This window comes from Dermacentor albipictus, chromosome 10 (assembly GCF_038994185.2).
Source record: "Dermacentor albipictus isolate Rhodes 1998 colony chromosome 10, USDA_Dalb.pri_finalv2, whole genome shotgun sequence".
NCBI lineage: Eukaryota > Metazoa > Arthropoda > Arachnida > Ixodida > Ixodidae > Dermacentor > Dermacentor albipictus.
This window is the reverse complement of record NC_091830.1, coordinates 90,113,404-90,134,016: the sequence shown is the minus strand read 5'-3', so window position 1 is coordinate 90,134,016 and position 20,613 is coordinate 90,113,404. Positions and strand designations below refer to the sequence as shown.

At 45.4% G+C, this 20,613-nt stretch overlaps 1 protein-coding gene across 7 annotated transcripts in view; it reads right to left on the bottom strand.

Annotated features, from left to right (window-relative positions):
* LOC135910206 (uncharacterized) overlaps positions 1-20,613 on the bottom strand; it is a 170,427-nt gene that overhangs the window by 39,482 nt on the left and 110,332 nt on the right. For 6 of the 7 annotated variants that reach the window (XR_010566941.1, XR_011509216.1, XR_011509218.1 and 3 more), the window contains 5 exons: positions 20,547-20,564; positions 18,765-18,788; positions 8,556-8,579; positions 3,232-3,249; positions 507-596 (listed from right to left, as the gene is read on the bottom strand). Coding sequence is in view for 3 of the 7 variants with exons in the window: in XM_070528130.1 (XP_070384231.1) it covers positions 507-596; positions 3,232-3,249; positions 8,556-8,579; positions 18,765-18,788; positions 20,547-20,564 (174 nt within the window). In the remaining 4 variants the exon portion in view is untranslated. The remainder of the gene's footprint in view (positions 1-506; positions 597-3,231; positions 3,250-8,555; positions 8,580-18,764; positions 18,789-20,546; positions 20,565-20,613) is intronic. The other variant, XR_011509217.1, reaches the window with a different exon arrangement.

Sequence of the window (20,613 nt, the reverse complement as noted above, 5' to 3'; positions counted from 1 at the left end):
GTACCTAACGCATCTAGATGAAAATTTTGTACGCAGACTGCATCTTCAGTTGGCTTGATAATGCGAATTTGAGGAAAGGAATAAGTAATATTCTTTCCTAAAGTCAAGAATAAGTGTCTTAGTCAGCTGAAATTGTCGAGGACGACTGCTGGCCTTCAGAAACATCAGTGGCAGCTCAATAACGGAGAAGATTACTGTGGATGTTACTACGACGTAGATTTTCCGTCATCACATTCATCTACTCTGTATTCAGCTATTGGATTCTGCTCAGCTATACGAAGGTTACACTGACAAACTGGTCCCTGCCAACAACAGGTGCGGGAGCTCGAAATGCTTAAAGAGGATTCTGGGCAGTTGATCAGACGTATCGTAGACGACGCGTCTCGGCAGTGGCAATACGGTGTGCTGTTGCATTGGTCATATGCTATACCACATTAGCTTCTACAATCATCCTGTGCAGGCGTGTGGTAAAATGATTTAGCAGAGAGCATACTAAGTTAACGTACCTTCTGGCGCTGTTTATTCTCTTCATCTTCCTTGTCCTTCTTGTCGTGCTTTTTATATGTACGCTTGTTGTCCGGATTTTTCTGAGCCAACTAGAAAAAATGCCAAAAGTGTTTTAACATACTGCCTGCACAGGCCAGCATCAACTACTACACTAGTCAGTAAAGCTTCTATCTAGACCGGCTTTTGTCTCATATGCGTGAAAACTGCATGCGTTAGCATACCACTCCCGGCGTGCTGCTTCACGTTTATCCTGGAGGATATGGCCATTCGTATTAATGATACAAGTTTCGGCAAGAACAGCAGACCCGGAAGGTATCGGTTATATTATTTATTAGACGGTGCATGGTTGTCCACTGTTAAAAGAATGCTGAACCAACCCTTGGGCTTCGAGAAAGTACATAGTCCGCGGATAGCATACCGCGGATACCACTGTGAAATCCCAGCTAAGCTTTGCGCTCCTTTGCTGGGCGTGGAGCTTGCAAGCGCAACGTGAAAACACCTTTCTCTCAAAGTCTCTCTTTTCAACAGAACCGGCCGGTCGTTCTCTTGTGGATGCTTTATTTCGTAATATAGAAGATTCCCATACGAGCAACTATTGTCCAATAGGTGACGTCAATCAAGAAGGGTGTTTGGATCAGCGCGCTTCTTTCTACTGTTATTGTAATATTTATTGGCGCAGTTTTATAAACAGGCTGAATAAAGGCAAAGTCTGCTTTCTAATTTTAATATAATTAGGTACTTCTGGAAGAACTGTTTTCTCGCTTCTGACTCTCAGTGCGGCCACCCGCATAATAGTTAAGCTTTGGTCACTCTGATTACCCCTGTCGTAGCCATCGGGTGTCGCTATTTTCGACAAGTTTTTTATTCTTGAACTAGCCTCCAACCACGCGAACTTTAAAGTCAGACCACAAGCACGCTGGCCGGGGCGCGCTCGCTCATAGCCGCTCCTAGTTAAACCCCGTGGCAGACTAAATGATAGCGCCTCGAAAATTCGCAAATCTTGTTACAATCCGTCGGTCTAGCCGGTGAAGGACAAAGAAGGTCCGCAGCACACACCAACATCAGACTGGTGGATATGAGTGCCAGCATGCACTCAACCCGGGTCGTGCACAAACACTGCGCATACGCATTACACTTGTACGCAGCTGTGGTTTGCTACGTATCATAGATACCGCCGCCACAATGAGGTAAGGACAAACGCATTTGGCTTGCATTTGGGGCGTTGTAGGCGTCAAAATAGCAAGCACTGGCGTCGACGTTCACATCTACTATCAAGTGGTAACTGCGTGCAGAGGTGACGATCAGTAGGAGTGTTTTGCGGACGCCTCGCTCCGCCGTAGCCTTCGCAGTGCAAATTGCCAAAGAAAAAGCGAATGCAAAGCGAAGGTCTTGTTTGATTGCCAATTACTCCGCTTCTGCTTAAGGCATTGAACTCCTTTTCGCGGCGATGTATTTCGAAAATAGACCATTTTAACCTGAAACGTCATTCTCCAGCTCAATAAAAAGTGGTTCAGGGCCTCTTGAAAGGTTACTCTTAAAGTGATCTCGCAACAGTACAATTACCTAAACTTGCAGGAGAGGCGTGGTTGCAGCAGAATTAAGGTATCGTGCAGTGAGTGCGTCTTGAGCGCCGGTTTACGTTAGTCATCGTGTTTTGTTCTGTGTTATCTCGGCCGCGCTCTCGGGATTGTTGTTGTGGCTAGGTGGAACTAGAAGTAAAACAAGGGGGGGGGGGGGGGGTGAAACGAGCGCGCATGCAACTCCGTACATCACGTATCACGTTACGGACAAAGGATGATCTGGGAATAGATTGACTGCCTTCAGTGCATTGATGCTAACGTGTCATCCCCGACTAAAAGCGAGGTACTTAGGAATATGTACGATAAACGCCTTGCAGGACAGTGCCCGCTGTGCGGTGCTCCTGCTTTTGATAGCAGGCGATGCATTTGCGGTACGTAAAACAGCCACGTGGAAGGACACGAAAGAGGACGCTGTTGTGAGTAATTGAGGGACAAACCCTCCTTCCCGCAAATACATTACATGTGGGTTCGAGGGACGCAGTGAATTGAAGAGCGGTGGATGCGGTGCAAGAGTGAACGAGGCTCGACAGAAGAACGTATGACTAGCGCACATTAAATGGCTGATGGCCTCGGTCATCGCGCTACCCGCAACAGTGGGCGCTCCCTGTTGGGCACCATGCGGGCGATACAACAGAACTTCGTTGCGTAAAACATCACTTATCCTGAGAATACACCTCAGGCCGCAGACAGCCTGTTTAACGCTTGACAACGTTCTCTTACGTTGGCCTCCCTGCCGGCATGCTGTGGCTTGTCACATGCTCCGCGGTACGCGGCTCGAAGTTTGCTCAATAAAGCAAAATGAACAATGCCTATAAAGACACGACCAACCTACTTCTTCGTTCTCATGAACTGCAGATGGGCTAGCCATAGGTGGTGATGTGCGCAAAGTTAGTTGCCAATCATCGCCTGGGTATTCTTACAGTGGAGTCAGCATGCGGATTTATTTTCAGAAAGGCCGACTGATGGAGTGTGGGTCAAACCTCACATTCTAAGTTGTGGAATTCATTACGAACTCTTTTCAGCCCTAGAGCACCACACACAAGCGAAATGATTTCTGCAACGGCATCTCGATGGCATAGGCATTGCGCAGTCGTATGCGTTATGCAGTATTCAATCTTTAATTTGAGTAATAACTTGAGCTTACCCACAATACATGAGGGCCCTGTGGTTCGTCAAGCCGCAGCGTGCGAGAAGAAGGAAGAAATGCTCAGTGCAAATGCGAAAAATAGAGGCATTAATTTATATTTGTGTGCTATGGGAACAATAATTTCAACCAGTGTGCTCTAAACTGCGTAATCTTGTGCCCTTAGGATTGAGAAAAGGTTCTTGCACATATCAACCACGCCATGAACACTGTGACAGGTTCGCTTCAATGTACACTCATAGAAAGTATTATGTTACGGGAGGCGGGGGCACAAACACACAGCTTTATTTTTTTAATCGGAAGCCAGGACTTTTTTGTTCCTGAATAAGCATGTCTTATTTAGGTTACGGAACTATAACGTGCAAGAATCATTTTATTTTGTCGCAGGTCATTTCTGGCATAAAACCTGTCAATAAGGGTAGTCGCGCCAGCCAGGAATAAGTTACTAATGAATTGCTGAATCGTCTAAAGCACTGCCATTTATGTAGATAAGTGAAGGACCTATTGAATGAACTAAGTTAAAAGTAACATGACAAAAATTTCGGCAACTTCTTAGGCTCCTACAATACGCGAAGGCGAACACCTACTGCACACGTGGTAATGTATCCAACTATCTTACCGGAGCGGTCAGATTTCTTGCAAGATATAACGAGCCGCATTAAGAAGTTAACGTATGGCGCGAAAGGGTGACCTCCACAGCGACACATGGCAATAGTAAATACACAAGGTAAAGGGTATTTTCTTCTTTATTTCGTTCAATCTTTATTAGCATGATGTCTAACGATGATGAGTGATGTAAGTAGGTAGTCTTCAACGAGAATGTGCTGCTCTACACTGGTGAGTATTTTCGGGGAGCCTGGAGCATGTTGTGAAGTGCGCTCAACCATTGGGCTACTGTGCTTGAGGATCCTGAGCGACGTGTGCTCGGTTCCGCCAACATCAGAGAAAACGGTTAGACACACATTTTGGGTAGCATTGCCTTCGGAATCAACGCACAAGATGGTCTGACACATGTCTGAGAAACCCGGTTCCTTTAAATTTCTCTAGTGCGCGATAGTGGAGAAATTCGCATTAGGAAGTCGGTTACATAGATTCCTCAAGCCGCACAGACGGACTCTTCAGCGTCCTCCGCAACGAGTTCTTCGCCCCAGGAAGCTTCTGACCGCCAGCCGAGTTCGAGGAAGGTAAAGATAAGCACTACAAGGTCACTCATAGTCGTTAAGCGCCTCAGAAGAATGAGATCCGCGTGGCCCTACTGGAACAAAAACAATTGGTTTAATGAAAACACTAGGTAAAGGAAATGCAGAATCAACTTGCGTGTTATATCTCACCTACAAAAACCAGTGTGTCTATCATTGCCGCAACAAATAGGCTTCAGGCATAATTTCATCAACTTACAACTTCATCTGCCGTTTAGCCCCAAAAGATAAACATGATTTGAAGGCATTCTCCTTCTGACCGAAAAATCCAGCATAATTGCATATGCAATTAGCGATGATTTAATTATCAGAAGTGTACTGCAACTGCTGAAGAGCGTAGTGGGCGAGTCGTGTATGATGCCGGCCTGCTTTCTGGCTCTTCCTTCTAGGCACGCTTTTTCATCTAGCGTTACCGCAGTAAAGTCTATACGCGGCCCATGTGTGAAGCGGTTTGGACTTCCCCAAGCACCAAAAAATTTAATTTTTTCGTCAAAAACGCAGGCCCATATCCCAAGATGCTAGCCCTATGACCAAAGGTGGTGTCAGCGAGCGTCATTGAAGAGCAGCACATACTCAGTAACGCCTACCCAACCAATGGCATAACTTGATGTCAATTACGTAAAACACGGTAGTACACAGTTCAAACACGGTAGTACAAAAACAGTCGTACATAGCCCTAGTACCAAATGTGCAGTGACTCAAATTGCCACCAAAGAGCTCAATTCAGGTATGGTACATATCGACATTTCATGCCCAGTGGTCCAATCTGGGTTCATTGAAATAATTTGAACAGCACCAAATCGACGTGCGCACCCCTGTATCGAGCACAATAGTGATGAGGACAGCATCTACGTCACATCAAGTGAATTGCTATCCGTCAGTAACGTCCGTAGGGCAATTGCAGTCCCGGTCTTTCTAGGAGTGTCATCCCTTAGAGCGGGAGCCATCAGTTTCCCGTAGAGTGCAGGCACATGGGTTACAGAGAATGGCAAATATAGGGTGAGCAAGACAGGGATCGTCGTGGTGAGGGTGAACAATTCTGCCGTCTATATGATGACATGTGAGTGAAGGTGTATGGCTCTGTGGAATTTTCCAGAGGTGGACGAGTTCCTGGCGAGCGGCGGCAAGGTTGGACCACCGACTGATATTGGAATGACATTCACGTAATCAGGCTGTGATGGAACTTGTTGGCCGACGCGTTGGCAGTCGAAACAAATCGCGGATCAAGCAGATGTTCGCCTTTCCTCAAAGTTGCGATAGGGCCGCGAAGGGTACTGGTGTCGCGAAGAAGGGACCGTAAGAAAATGTAAGCATGCGATTACTTGACGGAATAGACAGATTGAACTACATGGTTCTTCAACTTGTCGCGTACGACAGGCTGCCCGAGGGAAATCGTTGGTCGAGAATTGCTCGAACAGGCCTGGAAACCAACCGGGGCCACGGCTCCGATCTTCCGGCGAAGGATGTCTTCGGACTTTCACGCGTGATGCGCAGAGTGAAGGTCCTCGCACGACCAGGTAGCAACCGTATTTCGAAGGCGCGTCAACTGGTGTGCGAGGCGACGACCTGTTGCTTATTCGAAGCGTCGACATTCATTACTGAAATCGGCTATTGTGGGAGACTTGTTATACACGAGAAGATTAAAAGCGTCGTCTGGTATGTACTTCAGTACGTGGTTCACTTTGTCTTGTGGCATGCTCTCGTCAGACTAGCGGCAAAGGGCCGGAACGTCCAGGATGTACGTCAAATTTGATTCGGTCAACGCCAGGACGCGGAACCGAAGTTGCTTTCGCACAGCTCGCTGACGGCTACAGGTTTCGTCAACTCGTGTGGCTTTTGCCTACATTGCTCCCAGATCGCCAGTTCTTCCTTGTGGTTTTGAAAGCATGCCCTCCCTGATGACTCCTGGCTGTCTATTTACACTTTCAGTTACCCCGTACTTGGTTGCCAACTTTCGTCACCTCTTCCTACATTCTGTGTCCATTTCTTTTCAGGTACAAGTGCTTGTGAATTTTAGCCAGTCATTTATTTTCATCCACGTTCATGTGTCTTTCACTAAACACAATTTCGTTGTGCTTTTCTTTGTCCAGCCCATGTCGCCATGCACTGCCTCCTTTGTGGTTTCACCGTGTGCCCCCAAAGCCAACCTGCCGACGGATCTTTCGTTTACTTCCAACCGCTACAAGATGTCTCATTTGAAGGGAAGAATGACATTTTAGAATATTAGCGTTGCCACCATTACTCGTCTCCAGATTCCACGCACCACCTTATAGTGTTATGACCTCAAATCGCTCTATGTTTCACTATCACTGTATTCCGCTTCCCCTTCATTTTCAGGTTATATTGGAGGGCTCTTGAGCATTTCCTTCGTTTACACATACGCACAAGTATCTACATTGTTTGAATATTGGTATTACTTGCTGTTGGGTTTACATTACTCGTGTTTTCAGTAAAGGTCATAATTGCCGACTTGCCTGTACTAACCTAATCCGAAGATTTGTCGCTGCGCTGCCAGAAATCTCTGGCATTGTCCGCTACTAGCAGAATGCCATCCGCATAAATCATTGAGGGGACATTCTTTCGCGTCGTTTGTATACTACCCATGTTGGATAAATCAAACCCTAATTCTCTATTTCCCAGTCGCCAAGTGCCCCCGACGATTGTGCCATATAGAAGCGATCGCGCATGCTCACAAGCTTTCGGAGACTTGTTTCAACACCTCGCAGTTCTGGCCACTCTAACGCAGTCACTTTGGCGTTGCGCGGCTAAGCCCGAGGGCGTATGATCGAAAGGCGGCAGCGCCGACCACAAATTGATTATTCGTGGATTGATTCATTCTTTATTGGTTTCTCACATATAGACGTGGTGGGAGGCGAAGGAAAAAGCCATTCAAGGATGGCCTGAGGAAGTCCTTCGCCCCCATACTGGGAAAGACAACACCAGAGGCACACATGGTTTGTTCACATGGTCGTACACTTTCACAGAACCATCATATTAAACATAAGATTGTCATACACTTTGACAGAACCATAAAATTAAACATTTCATAACGACTTACGCGTAGTAATAGCGTCATTAAAACAATATAATTAAATACAAATCAAAAACTGCTCTAGAGGTCGATGTTAGGATAGAAAGAATGCGTACCCAGGCAGCTGCTAAGGCGAATAGCATGAGTTCCCTACTCATGAGCCATTTCGATCCTGCCTGCCTGCTTATCTATCTATCTATCTATCTATCTATCTATCTATCTATCTATCTATCTATCTATCTATCTATCTATCTATCTATCTATCTATCTATCTATCTATCTATCTATCTATCTATCTATCTATCTATCTATCTATCTATCTATCTATCTATCTATCTATCTATCTATCTATCTATCTATCTATCTATCTATCTATCTATCTATCTATCTATCTATCTATCTATCTATCTATCTATCTATCTATCTATCTATCTATCTATCTGGCTGGCTGGCTGGCTGTCTGGCTGTCTGTCTGTCAGTATGTCTGTCTGTGTGTATGCGTACGTGCGCGCGTGTGTGTGTGCGTGCGTGTGTGTGTGTGCGTGTGTGTGTGTGCGTGCGTGTGTGTGTGTGTTTGTGTGCGTGTGTGTGTGTGTGTGTGTGTGTGTGTGTGTGTTTGGTCTTCCGGTGACCCAGTAGCCGAAGTAGTCTATTTCTTTGGGCCGCCATGTATGTGCTCTTTTCATTCATTTCAGAAATGACTTTTACGACCACAAATTCAATTCTTCAATAAAGATAGAGGCGACGGAAGAAGGTGGTATAAAAGTACGAAATAAGTTTACTTTAAGGGTTTTGCGTACCGCAACCATGAACTGAATATCAAACGCAAAATAGAGGGGAGGCTCCGGATCAACCGCCACCAGCTAGGGTCCATCACTTTCCACCCACTGCAGGGTACACGAACGTTACCGAATTCCGCCACCATCGCAATGCGACCGCGTTATCATGGTTCGATCCGGGACTTCGCGCTAAGGAGCGAAATGCCGCATTCACTGCACTACCGCGGCGCTTTCGTGGGTACTTTGAGCTTGAGATCCGGGCTTGGGACGCGGAGCCTCTACCTCTTGAAGTCTGTCAGAATAAACAGCACTTACCGGTAGGAAATTGATGCTCTGCAGCTGCCCGTTTCGTATCATGCGCGAGTGAAAGAGAAAAAAAAGTCAGCGCTAAGCGTTAGCATTAAGAACTTGGACTTTACATGCTAAAGTTGTTGTGTGCTGCACTTCAAGCACTACGTTATGGTGTTCGTTCGTATGTGAGCGATGATCGACGCTTGGCACAAGAGAGAGTGAGAGAGAGAAGGGAAGACGGAAATGCACAGAAAAGTTGCTCTGCAGGAGCACCACATCTTCCATAGCGTCACTAAATAAAACATTTTTATTTTATTAAATGACCCTACTATACATTAAAGGATATCTAAAAGATGTTGAGTTAATGATTTACCATGTTTTTGCCAGAAAGTAGGGCTACATGGGTCCTCTTTCTTTACAGGTCTTGATAACATTATGCACCTTGATCCATAATTTTATTATAATATTCTCTGCCACGAATAAAGTATTACCTACATTAAATTATCATGTGCACACACCTCTTGCTGTTTGTCAGTCTTTGTATATCTATAACACCGTCATTAGAACTTCTAGTATTTTAATTGCTGTTCTTTAGTTGCTTGCCCGCCTTGTAATGGTACTTCTTTTCCTGTTCTAAATCAGACGCTTACTATATTCCAAACTAGAAGTAGTGAATTATAAAAATAAATAAATATGTAGAGGTAGGGGAAGCGCTCAGAAGGGCTATATAGCGACTTCCATATAAATACTAATAACTTAGACCAGGAAGACGACATTTTGCCGCTGAAATAAATGAATATAAACAAAAATATTGTCATGGTATCACGAGAGCGACAATAAACACAATCCCTAACAAGACGAAAGAGACGACGTAGGGACGCTAGCCTAACGTTCCGCCATGCTGGTTCATATTTTCTAAGTAGTTAATAATGTCCTATTTAACCGCGTATCTCTGCCTGTTTCATAGCGTGATAGCTTGGAAGGCACCGTTGTGCAGTGAGCCCGGCGTAAGCGGCGTTGAGTGTGAGTTGACCGTGTGCAAAACGTGTCTACCAATCACAGAACGTGGCGCACGCTGCGTGGTCACTAGCAAGCATAGCGCGGCAGCGGCTGTGCTGGTCGAGAAGAAAACAAAAAAAGGAACCAGAAAGCTCGCCTACGTGCGTGACCTTTGTCAGCAGGGTTTCCCGGTAAAGATTACTGTAACATAAGCTGCAGTTGCCGAGAAACGTGAGAAGCAGTCACAGACGTTTTAGTGCTATCGCGTTCCGCTCTTAAAGGCGAAGCTTAAGCCCTTGCGAACTTTTGTCCTACACATGGCAGTAGAATAAAGCTGCAAAGAACAGACATTAGGGGTTTCTGTTTCTAAAAAAAAAAAAGCGCAGTTGAAGAGAAAATTACGACCGAAAATTTCCTGGGGTAAGTATAGTAGTGCGAAGCACCTTTAGTGGTTCCTTATTTTAAGTACATACCATTACATGAACAGGTCGAAGGGCATTACTGATTGAGGCGCCATATGCTTTTACACGTATATACGTCCATATATAATAAATATTTCTATATGTAAATGTGTACTCATCTGTGGCTGAGGCATGTTTGCAGTCCAAGACCAGGAGCTTGTGAGGAGAGTGGCCCCTGGGCATGTGGAGCTCTCAGCGGCCCTCGTCCTCTCTTACTACCCAATAATTGTGCCATAAAGCAGACGCCATTTCATTTTTTAATTCTTTATTTGCCAACTACATATATCCTCAAAATTATGGAATAAACAGTCAATAGGTTTAGGTTGAAATTTTAGCATTATTGTTCCGCATTGGTAAGCAGCAGATTACATTTAGAGCACAGCGCTCAGGACCCGTTCCTGTGGCAAGCGTCGGCGGCGTCGGCGAGGTATCCGCGAGTACGAGCACAGCGAAAGATGAAAGAGAGAACGTGGAGCGGGAGGAGAAAGACGCGAGCCGCGAATGGCGGAGAGCCATAAGAACAGCCCCTTAAGTGACGTGAGCACTGGCAACTGGTTTCATGCGCATCCGCCCGAGCGCGCGATGCGTACTCGTGTGTACTCGACGTGTACTCTCAGCCTGACTGATCGTTTCGCACTATCGTCTGCTCGCGTCGGTTCTCACATGCGCTGTTTGGTTAGCTTGGTTTGGTCTGGTTCGCGCTTGTTTGATTGTCATGTTTTGCCATTATCTTTTAATGTCATTGTAAGCGCTACACGAATTGTGTAGTACTTTCTGGAATCCACGTGGCACCACCGATTACACTGGGACCTTGGACGAGTCAAGCTCAAGAGTCGACGCGCTTCACCGCAGAGTAAATTTTTGGCAATCGACAACTCCTGCTACATGGTTCACTCAAATTATTTGCCTCAATATATTGCAAAAACAAAACACGTACAGAGCTGTGCTCAAATTTCGCATTGGGTAGTATCGTAATCAACGGCGAATTTTCTTAAGGTTCGCTAAGAAATTAAGGATGACCTACGTGACATTTCTGAAAGCTCGCAAAAACCGCATTAAAATTCATCTTTATACCGATACTTAAGGTCAGACCAATGCAATGTTGCGGCGATGCCTCTATTATGTTAGGAAACGCTGAGGCTAGCAGATCGCTGAGCGAGGCCCAATCGATCAATTGAAAGCACATGGACACTGAAGGTGACATGGAATATCAATATTTGCTCTAGCTGACAGCTTATTGGTAAGGCCGTCCCATTCGCACAGAGAGAACGCAATTTCAGCAGGCTCCGGTACTGTTGCTGCGTCTTGGATGAGGCGAGACGAACAGGATTTTACACGGCTATACGATCCCTTGTGATGGCTCAAGGAGTGTGACGGACGAACCGCGTGCTCACAGCTATTTATTAACAGATACGTAATTTTGGGGGGCGGGTACGCATACACGCCCACTACTATGACGCGGGTACTTAGAAACGGCATGTCCTTCTTTTTTTTACTTAGAGGATTTGTTTTTTTGCGTTGCTGCGTAATGCTCATTTTACGTTGACCTAATCCTACTTTTCCTCTTATCCATTGCCTACCTGATGACAGGTAAGGCCTTGATAAATATATTTTCTTACGATAAATATGTGAACATTTCCTAAGTAGACAGGCCAAAGAGATGAGAATAACAAATGCGAGACACGTGGATTTTTGTTCAGTGGGTAACATTACTCTGTGTAACAGTGTATAATGGGTACAAAGTATAAACAACAACCAAACAGTCACTTTTATCGACCTGTTCAACTACGTATCTAATGTTCGCTTTATTAGCGAATGAAGACAACTCACTAGCAGGAACAAGTGTCCCAGTTCCAAGGAAAATGTTCGAAGGGAAGTGTAATTGAAAGTGAAAATACACAAAGAATGTTGCAGCTAGAACACATTAAGCTGTCTCATTGTGGATGAAGGAAAATTGTTGTGTTCTGCTGTGTGTATTTGGGTGATGCTGCGCGCTAAAGTTTGAAGGCTGGAGGAAGTGATGCAGTAATTTACATGGGTATTAGTATATTGACACGCGTACTTGTTCACCTTTCTCGGCTGACCGCTTTTAACCATGTAACAAATATTATCACTCAGCGCAGGACGTGCCTGCATGTATTGGACATTTCTTGAATGTTTTCGATGGTTCTATCCGCTCTCTGGGTTCGTTGAACCTCGTGTAATATGATTGTATGCGCGATGCAAACTTTGTAGTACTTTCTGGAAGACACGCGGACACTAGCTATTACTCCGGCGCATTCGGTGACTCATTTATAATAGCCGACACGCTTGACCAGCCGTTCAGCTTTTCGATTATCGCTGACTGTGTTCTCCGCTATTGTTGTGCTTTGAGTGTAGCCCGTTTTTCTGGGCACAGGTTCGCCCAATAAAGAGTTAGTTTCGCTATTTACACTTTTGCGACGGCGTTCCTGACCGTCAGTACTATGTGAAATCTGGTGGCGATGCTTTGCGTTCATGTACCGGACGCCCCCGACTGGCCGTGGTGAAAGCACTCATCGCCAAGAAAAGAAACCGAGCAAGTCGCAGGCTAAACCACTTGCCCCCGAAACGCTTACTCCTACCCGAGACAACCAAGAAGATCGTGACCAAATCTACAACCCCAATGAGAACCCTAGCATCCAACATTGGGCTTGGTATTGGAATAAAAAGAGATTGAAATAGTTTACGCTATGAGGCCCCAACTATTGCGCACTGTGCTTCACTGTTCCTTTACCATCATAAAAAGAAGGCGGTATTCAAAGAATGTACTCAGAAGAACAAGCACTAAAAGAATTGTAGCGTTCCTACTTAAAGGACACAGTAAACGTAAAGCATTGCTGTGGAACTGGCGTTCATCTTGTCTACATTTTATTCTCACTTCCCTCTTCTCTTCTCCTGAACCCAGACTCCTGCGCTTCTTCATCTTCTATTCCAAGGCTCATACCGCTTCACCCTTCCAGGTTTCTTTTGCTAACCCCTCCTGGGGTAATACTTGAAAACGTTTCCAATCGAAGCACATTCAACTGAGCCACGTTCGCCAATGTACCACACAGTCTTCAATATTCCTTTCTGAGTGGCCGTCTTTGTCACAGAGTAAGGACCATAAAATTTGGCATTGGATTCTCTTACTCCTTTCCTCACTAGAATGAGGTCGGTGACTTGAATGTCTGGAATATCTGAGCAATGTCTCTTGTCAAAATTTTTTTTCATTCGTTTACGGTACCTCTCCTCCTGCGATTTCTGTTTCCTTTCCTCGACGATCTGGAGATTTTCTAACAGCCCAAGTTCACGGTCCGCCTGAAGAATAGGGGTTTCTCCTGAAGAAGCGAATTGCGGGCTGCATCCCAAGCCGCTGGTGTAGGAGCGATTGTGATGTCTTACAGCTGCTTCTAAAGAGCATTTCCAACCACCAGGGAAACTATCGTACATCCTGATGTATTGTTTAACATCTCGTATAGCACGCTCTGCAAGCCCATTCGCTGCGGGATGGTATGGCGCACAGAACTGGATTGATATATTATGGTCTCGAGCCCATCTTGCTAGCTTTTCGCTCTTGAACGCTGGACCGTTGTCACATACAATTGTCTTGGTTGTCCTAAACATATCCCGTTCGAGAAGGGCGATGACACTATTCGCATCTTCTTTTCCTGCCCGTGCCGCGACCATCCTGGTGCATTCATCTATGGCCAGAAGAAAAGCTTGCGTTTTTCGGACTCCTTCTCGTTTCTTATTTAGTTCGGCGAAATCCAGGTGTATAACTTCAAAAGGCACGTTTGAGTGGCAAGGTATTATCATGGCGTCCGTAGGCTGCTTATATTTCACTTTGTTGATTTGACAAATGTGGCATGAACGAACGTATCGATTGACGTCGTCTTTCATGTGAGGCCACGTAAATCTCTTGACTAGCTTGTTGTAGGTGCGCCAAAATCCGTCCTGTCCTCCAGATTCTGGGCTATCGTGGTACAAATAACGCACCCAGGAAACCAGCGTTGGCGGGACTTGATAGCGACCTTCCCTAAAAATCAATTGTTCAGTGCCTTCCCACAATTTAATTTCATTGATTTCTGCCGATTGTTCGTTGTTGGCCTGTATCATCAGTCTAGACAATGCATCTGCATCAGTCAAAAGGGGTCCAGGTCTGTGGGAGATGGTGAAATCGAACTGCTGCAAATAGTTCACCCATCTGGCGATACGTCCCTTAGGTTGGGTCATATTCAAGAGATGAGTGAGGGCTTGGTGATCAGTGAACAAAGTAAACTTCGCACCTTCTAGGTACGTACGGAAGTACTGAATTGCTTTGAGGACTGCAAGAGCTTCCTTTTCAGTAGTGGTGTAGTTGACTTCAGGTGGCTTGAGGGTGTAGCTGTAGTAACCTACTACGTGTCGCTTTTCTCGGCCGGATGCTTCTGGACATTTCTGGTACAAGACTGCACCTGTCCCATAGTGTGAGGCGTCGGTATTCAGTTCAAAGGGTAAAGTGAAATCTGGTATGCGTAGAATAGGGTCAGCAGATATTCTGTGCACCAGATCACGGTAGACTCTCTCACATTCCTCATTCCACTCAAATGGAACTTCTTTCTGTGTTAGGCGCGTGAGGCATCTTGTTTTGATGGCAAAGTCTTTTATGAAGGGCCTGAAATGTCCTGCTAATCCCAAAAATACACGCAATGAGTGTACGTCATATGGTTTTACCAGTTGGGAAATCCTCTCGACGGACTCTTGTTTCGTGCTTTTGGTAGTCCCATCAAAGACTCTTCCAAGAAACACCACTTTTCTTTGAAAGAACGCACTTTTCTTAAAATTAACCTTGAGGTGTGCCAAGCTCAAGGCATTTAATACCTGGGACAGGTGTGCCTGATGCTCCGTCTCTGTTTTGGAGAAGACGATAATATCGTCTATGTACACGTTACAAAAGACACCTAGGAAAGGCTTCAGGACTTCGTTCATAATCTTCTGGAACCATGCTGGTGAGTTTTTCCAGCCGAAAGGAAGCCGGTTATACTCGTACAGGTCGAAGGGCGTGATAAAAGCAGTGTACATTTTTGTTTCTTCGGTTAGCGGGATCTGCCAGAAACCTTTGCACAAGTCAATACGTGAAAAACATCGGCAACCACCTGTCTCATCTATAATCGTGTCTATCTTCGGCATGGGAAATGGTATAAGTTCTGTCTGTCGGTTGAGAACCCTGTAATCTGTGCACAGTCTGAAAGTTCCATCTTCTTTCGGCGCAATAGTTATGGGAGAGGCGAAGGGTGACACCGAAGGCCGGATTATATTGGCGTCTAGCATCTCCTGCAATTCCTTCTTCAACCATATCTTGCGCTCTCTTGACATGTTGTAAGGTGATTTTCGGATGACGGTCTTGTCGGTGAGTTCGAAAGGCACCTTGTGTGACGTCATCGCCGGTGGATAGCTTCCTATGCATACTAGTTCAGGATAGGTCGTTGCAATATCCTCCGCGCAATTGACAACTCGCAGGTTATCCTTTCTATCCGGCTGTGTCTCTTGCCTTGATAGTCCTTCCACTCAAACCGCATCGTCCCAGTATACGTTGATTTTTAGTTTCTTTATATCTGGTCTGGATAGCAGAAAGTCATACGTCACCCCCTCAATCACCAGTACTTCACTCGCTATTTCATGACTTTGGAACTCGATGTTTACTGAGGCCCACTGATTATGCATTGTCACTTTTCCATCGTAGCCTTGCACCCGTAGTACTCTTCCACTATGCAGGTGACTTGCATCTACCAGCTTGGCATTTATTATAGACACAGAAGCACCGCTGTCAACCAAAGCCATCATGTGTCTGTTTCCCACTTTCACAGGGATGTGAAGTAGGCTAGAGCAAGTTAAATAAACAGTCTCAGTTGTGGTCATCGGGTCGGACTGATCACCCTTGTTTATCAGTTTTTTGTCGTCGGAGCCTCTTCAGCGTCCGAAAGTAGGGGAACAGGGTCGCTGTCGATGGTATGCACTCGACCTCTGGGAGCCCGCCAACCCAAGCTCTCTGTGCCGCCTGCAAGGCGGTGCGGTTCTCGCTGATTACGGCTTGACCAATCCGTGCCGGACCGTGTGAAGTGACCGCTTGAGCTAGCGTTTATATTTTCTTCTGAAGTAAATTATATGTCGTGAAGGCACTCCAGGAGCCCGTCCATAGTTTTAGGTGACCGTAGTTGCACTTGCTTCAGGACTTGCGCGTGCAGTCCGTGCATTATTAGTGCTACTACGGCAGACGGAGGAAGCATAGGCTCGGCCAGCTTTAAAAGGCGGCATTTGTCAAAGAAATACTCTACGAGGGAGCCTTGCTTGAATTTGAAATTAAGCGCGGCGTCCCACCTTTGCACTGGGTTGCTTCGGAATGTCGTCAAGAATTTTTCTTTCCACTGATTCCAAGAGTTGCCAGCCTCTTAAATAATGTGCAAATCATACCACTTCCGTGCAACACCGCTTAAGTAACTACGCATGTTAGTAATCTTGTCCTCATTAGAGTGCCAGTTGTTCTTTCCAGCGGCATATTCATAGAATTCAAGCCAACCTTCTGGACTTGATGACATGCCGTCGAATGCATCAGGTTCTACAAATTTAGTCACTGGCTTCTCAGCGTTTAAAGAGCTTATAAGCGATGTCACCAGCTGGTTTTGTTGCGAAATCTGTTCTTGTTGTAGCCGAAGTGCTTTCAAAACGAGGCTCACCTCTTCCGTCGACGACTGTGATCCAGAGTCCTTCCGACGCATCGGTTGAAGAACTAATTCGTCGAAGATCACCAGAGGCAAGTTCACGTTCACAGCACCCTTCCGACGCAGTTCATCAGGGTCCATGGAAGCCTTCTCTAAAACCAGGTTCATGAGTTCTGCCGAGTTGAGTTCGCGAGGTAGTTCCACCGCTGGTTCATCTTCAGCTTGGTATCTCTAAAAGATGATCTTGTCCGCGGAGGTCTCCTCAAGGAAAAATCTCACCCACATGTTGGAGTTCGCTGTCGGCTGCGCCAAAATAATGTAGCGTTCCTACTTAAAGGACACAGTAAACGTAAAGCATTGCTGTGGAACTGGCGTCCATCTTGTCTACATTTTATTCTCACTTCCCTCTTCTCTTCTCCTGAACCCAGACTCCTGCGCTTCTTCATCTTCTATTCCAAGGCTCATACCGCTTCAAGAATAAGCTAGAAGTTCTAGAAACTACATCTAAAAATGGGTTATTCATATTCAAATGTGCAATAACCTGCATACTTGTATGCTGATTGCTGCATCAACCTTTTGCAAAAAATCTTCCTTCGTATGGAACGACGATTCTATTTTGTAGCATTAACACGAATCTAAAAAAAAATTATGGGATTTTACATGCCAAAAGGCCTCTCTGATTATGAAGCACGCCATAGTCGGGGGCTACGGAAATTTAGAACAGGAATTCAGAATTTGAGCGTTTTTTAACGTGCACCTAAACACAAGTACACGAGTGTTTTCGCATTTCATGCCCTATCGCTGATCTAGGACAGCAGCATTCGTGTATAATAGAAATGTTTGTTGATTTGGGCCCTTCCGTCACGACCTCAGACAATCAGCAGCGCTACCTAGACTGCAATTGCGTGGAGGCGTAAGAGCACAAAGTCAGAATAAAAAAATGCGGTCGCTCCATAGTACGGTGATCGCTGCAAAGACCTCTTCACTCAGTGAAGATGTCTCTTCCAATGAGGTATCACACAAACCAACTTTTACAACTCCTGATAGTAACATTCCGAAGCAAATTCATGGCTCACACTGCTACTGCCTTGCTGGGTGTTTAATATGTGACATTTCATACTGACCACTCCACCACACACCACATATGGGCCTTCAGCCCTGTAGCACAAAGAACTGCGCTGGAACTCGCTTAAAGTAATAACTGCAATATCTCCGTTGTGGTGTAACTCTTCATCTGTCTGAATTGGTTTCGGGCTAATCTTTGTTCGAGCCATTAGCCAATACACAGTGACTGATTGCCTATATGGAGCGACTTGCGCTGTCTCACCGCGACGCAACCATGCAACCTTATGCGTTCCTGGATATGAGTTTACCGTCGAATATGATGGTATCTTTTGGACGTTGTAGACTATACTGCAAAGGCCCGATCAAGCAATAATCTGCGTCAGTGAAAATTTGCCCAATTATGGAGAAATTCGGGAAAGCTTTCCCGTACATTACTGTTACCTTTATTTCTCGCTATTTATTGGCTTCCAGAAACGTTCCTGATCCTTTTGAGTCGCTGTTTTCACAGCGAATATTATCAGTTTAAAAATGCCGACTACATCATGGGTCAAATTCTGTTTCGTGCTGTGCCCACAAGCACTCGAGTAATTGAATTTAGTTGCCAAAGTTACGCCACTTAACCGGTTTGTTCTTCGAAAAAGCGCTTTGCAGTTTGAGGTGCGCTGAAGCTAGCAAGGCATTGCTTCCACTCAGGATGTTCGCACCTTGAAGCCAGAAGGTTATCATTTGAGTTCCGTATATGACATTCTGTGGTGACGGTCTGTGTAGAAGCAATATGCTGAGCAAATTAAATTACTAAAGAGTACACACAGGACTACACAGCTTGCCTCTCGGAGGACCACTGACATTCCTAATACATGAAGGATAAAGGAACGGAGTGCTAAATTTTGAGGCGTGAGTAACTTTTCCTTTTATCGATGACTAAATTACGAAGACTCACTGACTTGCAATACGTGTTACGATTTTTTTGCTGAGAAAACGGCGTAAAAGCAACCGGAAGAGTCACTTACCACCATAGTTTTTGGGTCCAGGTTCTGACAAGAGTAAGCCGTGCATAAAGAATAAAGATGTGACTGTTACATCTCTGGTAATTTAAGTAATGCTATGAAAATGCGAGCGATATCAAAGAGCTCGTATAAAGCAGCACAGAAACGAAACTACCAGCGTAAATTGTGTGGATGCGACAGCGAAGAGTTCACATTTAGCTACATCTGCTATGTTTAGCTGATTAACTGCTTTTTTCTCATTTCGAATAACATTTCAATCGCATGCAGCACGTAGCCCATCTCTGTCTTTTCACGTCGATACACCTGAAGTTGAGGACCTTCCTTGCACCATTAATCGTTCTGTGCAGGTCACTTATTGAGGAAATCGAAGAACGAACTTTTGTTGTACTTGACCTTAGGACATTTCGCAAACGCAAACTTCAAGTGAAGTAGTAATAAAATTATGCCTGGTCAGAAATAGAAAGCGAGGACTTGTGGCGGTTTGGTTGTAGTCATCCTTCAGACCTCCCTAAAGATTGAGTTGGTGTTACATTTAAGGCTGTATGACGCATACGTTCCGAAATAGTTCATTGGAGCGCTAATGTATGTTGTAACATAATTTAAAACCGTCTGCGTAAAGATTTCATTGGCGTTAGTTTAGAAATGTGGGACGCAGGCGTTTCAGAATCGGTTAATTATGCCTCCAATGTATTTCGTAAATGAATTTAATGCTCGATGCCTTGACCGTGGTGCTTGCGTTAAATTATGTGTTAACATGTGGTCACCACGGCTCGTTTTCAGCTTAGAAAATGCAATGCATGCACTAAACAAAAAAATTACGATGTGATTTATTCAATATTTTAAAATTGACACCTAACTTCAGGATTCATTGAGCAGGAAACATCCACCTCATAGGGACAAACTCCCGAATAAGCACAAAAGCACTGCCTTCCAATGGATGCTTAGAAGACAAAAATGGGTGTGGCTTAGCTAAGGTTAAGCTCAGGATGCGAAGCATACTAGCCTTTATTTTAGTTGTTGAACCACTGTTTAGCCTGGTGAACTTCTGTTGCTTGGCTATATTTGGTTCGGCTAGACGAAGAAACAACTCATGCGTTACTCTGCTTATTCGCTCCGAGCGAGTAGATGTACCCCAGATACACTCGCAACTTCGTCCTTTACCTCGGACTCTGTGGAGGAAAGCTGCTGTTTAGCGGCGTACTGTGCACGTCGCTTGGCAAGCCGAACTTCTCGTTCTTCGGCCGTTTCCGTGGCTCTTTGTAACTTGCGCTTTGCGCTCTGACGAGCGGCCCTTTCCTTTCCCGCCATCGCGCTATACAACTGGCCTCGACGAGAGCGCGCCGCTCTTTTACACAGCTGTTATGACGCCAATGCCCTAGCGGGAGGAACGGGAGTTAGGCTGCAGCACCGGCTGTGCGACCTCAGGCGAGTGCCAGAGTTGAGCCTCCGCTTTTGCAGCTGTTATGACGTCGTGTGGTAGCTACGCGGCCGCGCGCGGCGCAGCAAAGAAGAGCGTGGTTGTGCGGCTAGTATGCTTCGCATAAAACCTACCAGAACTAATTAAACAAATGTGCCTGGCCCCGATCATATGTATTACAGATTGAGAACAAAAAATATCCGGGTTGCAACAGCCCCCCCCCCCTTCAAATGCATTCCCCTTTCTTGCGCTCGCATCGTGAAAGGAATCAGCAGCACTCCCCCCCACTCCCGCTTATCGGCGGGATGGGTCAGTTATGAACTTAGAAAAATAGGAAAAGTAGAAACTCGAGTGATATAAATCCTTACCCCATACTTGCCCATGACCTGTTTGTTAAAAATTGCATAACGCATTTATTAGAGCCAATGCGATCAC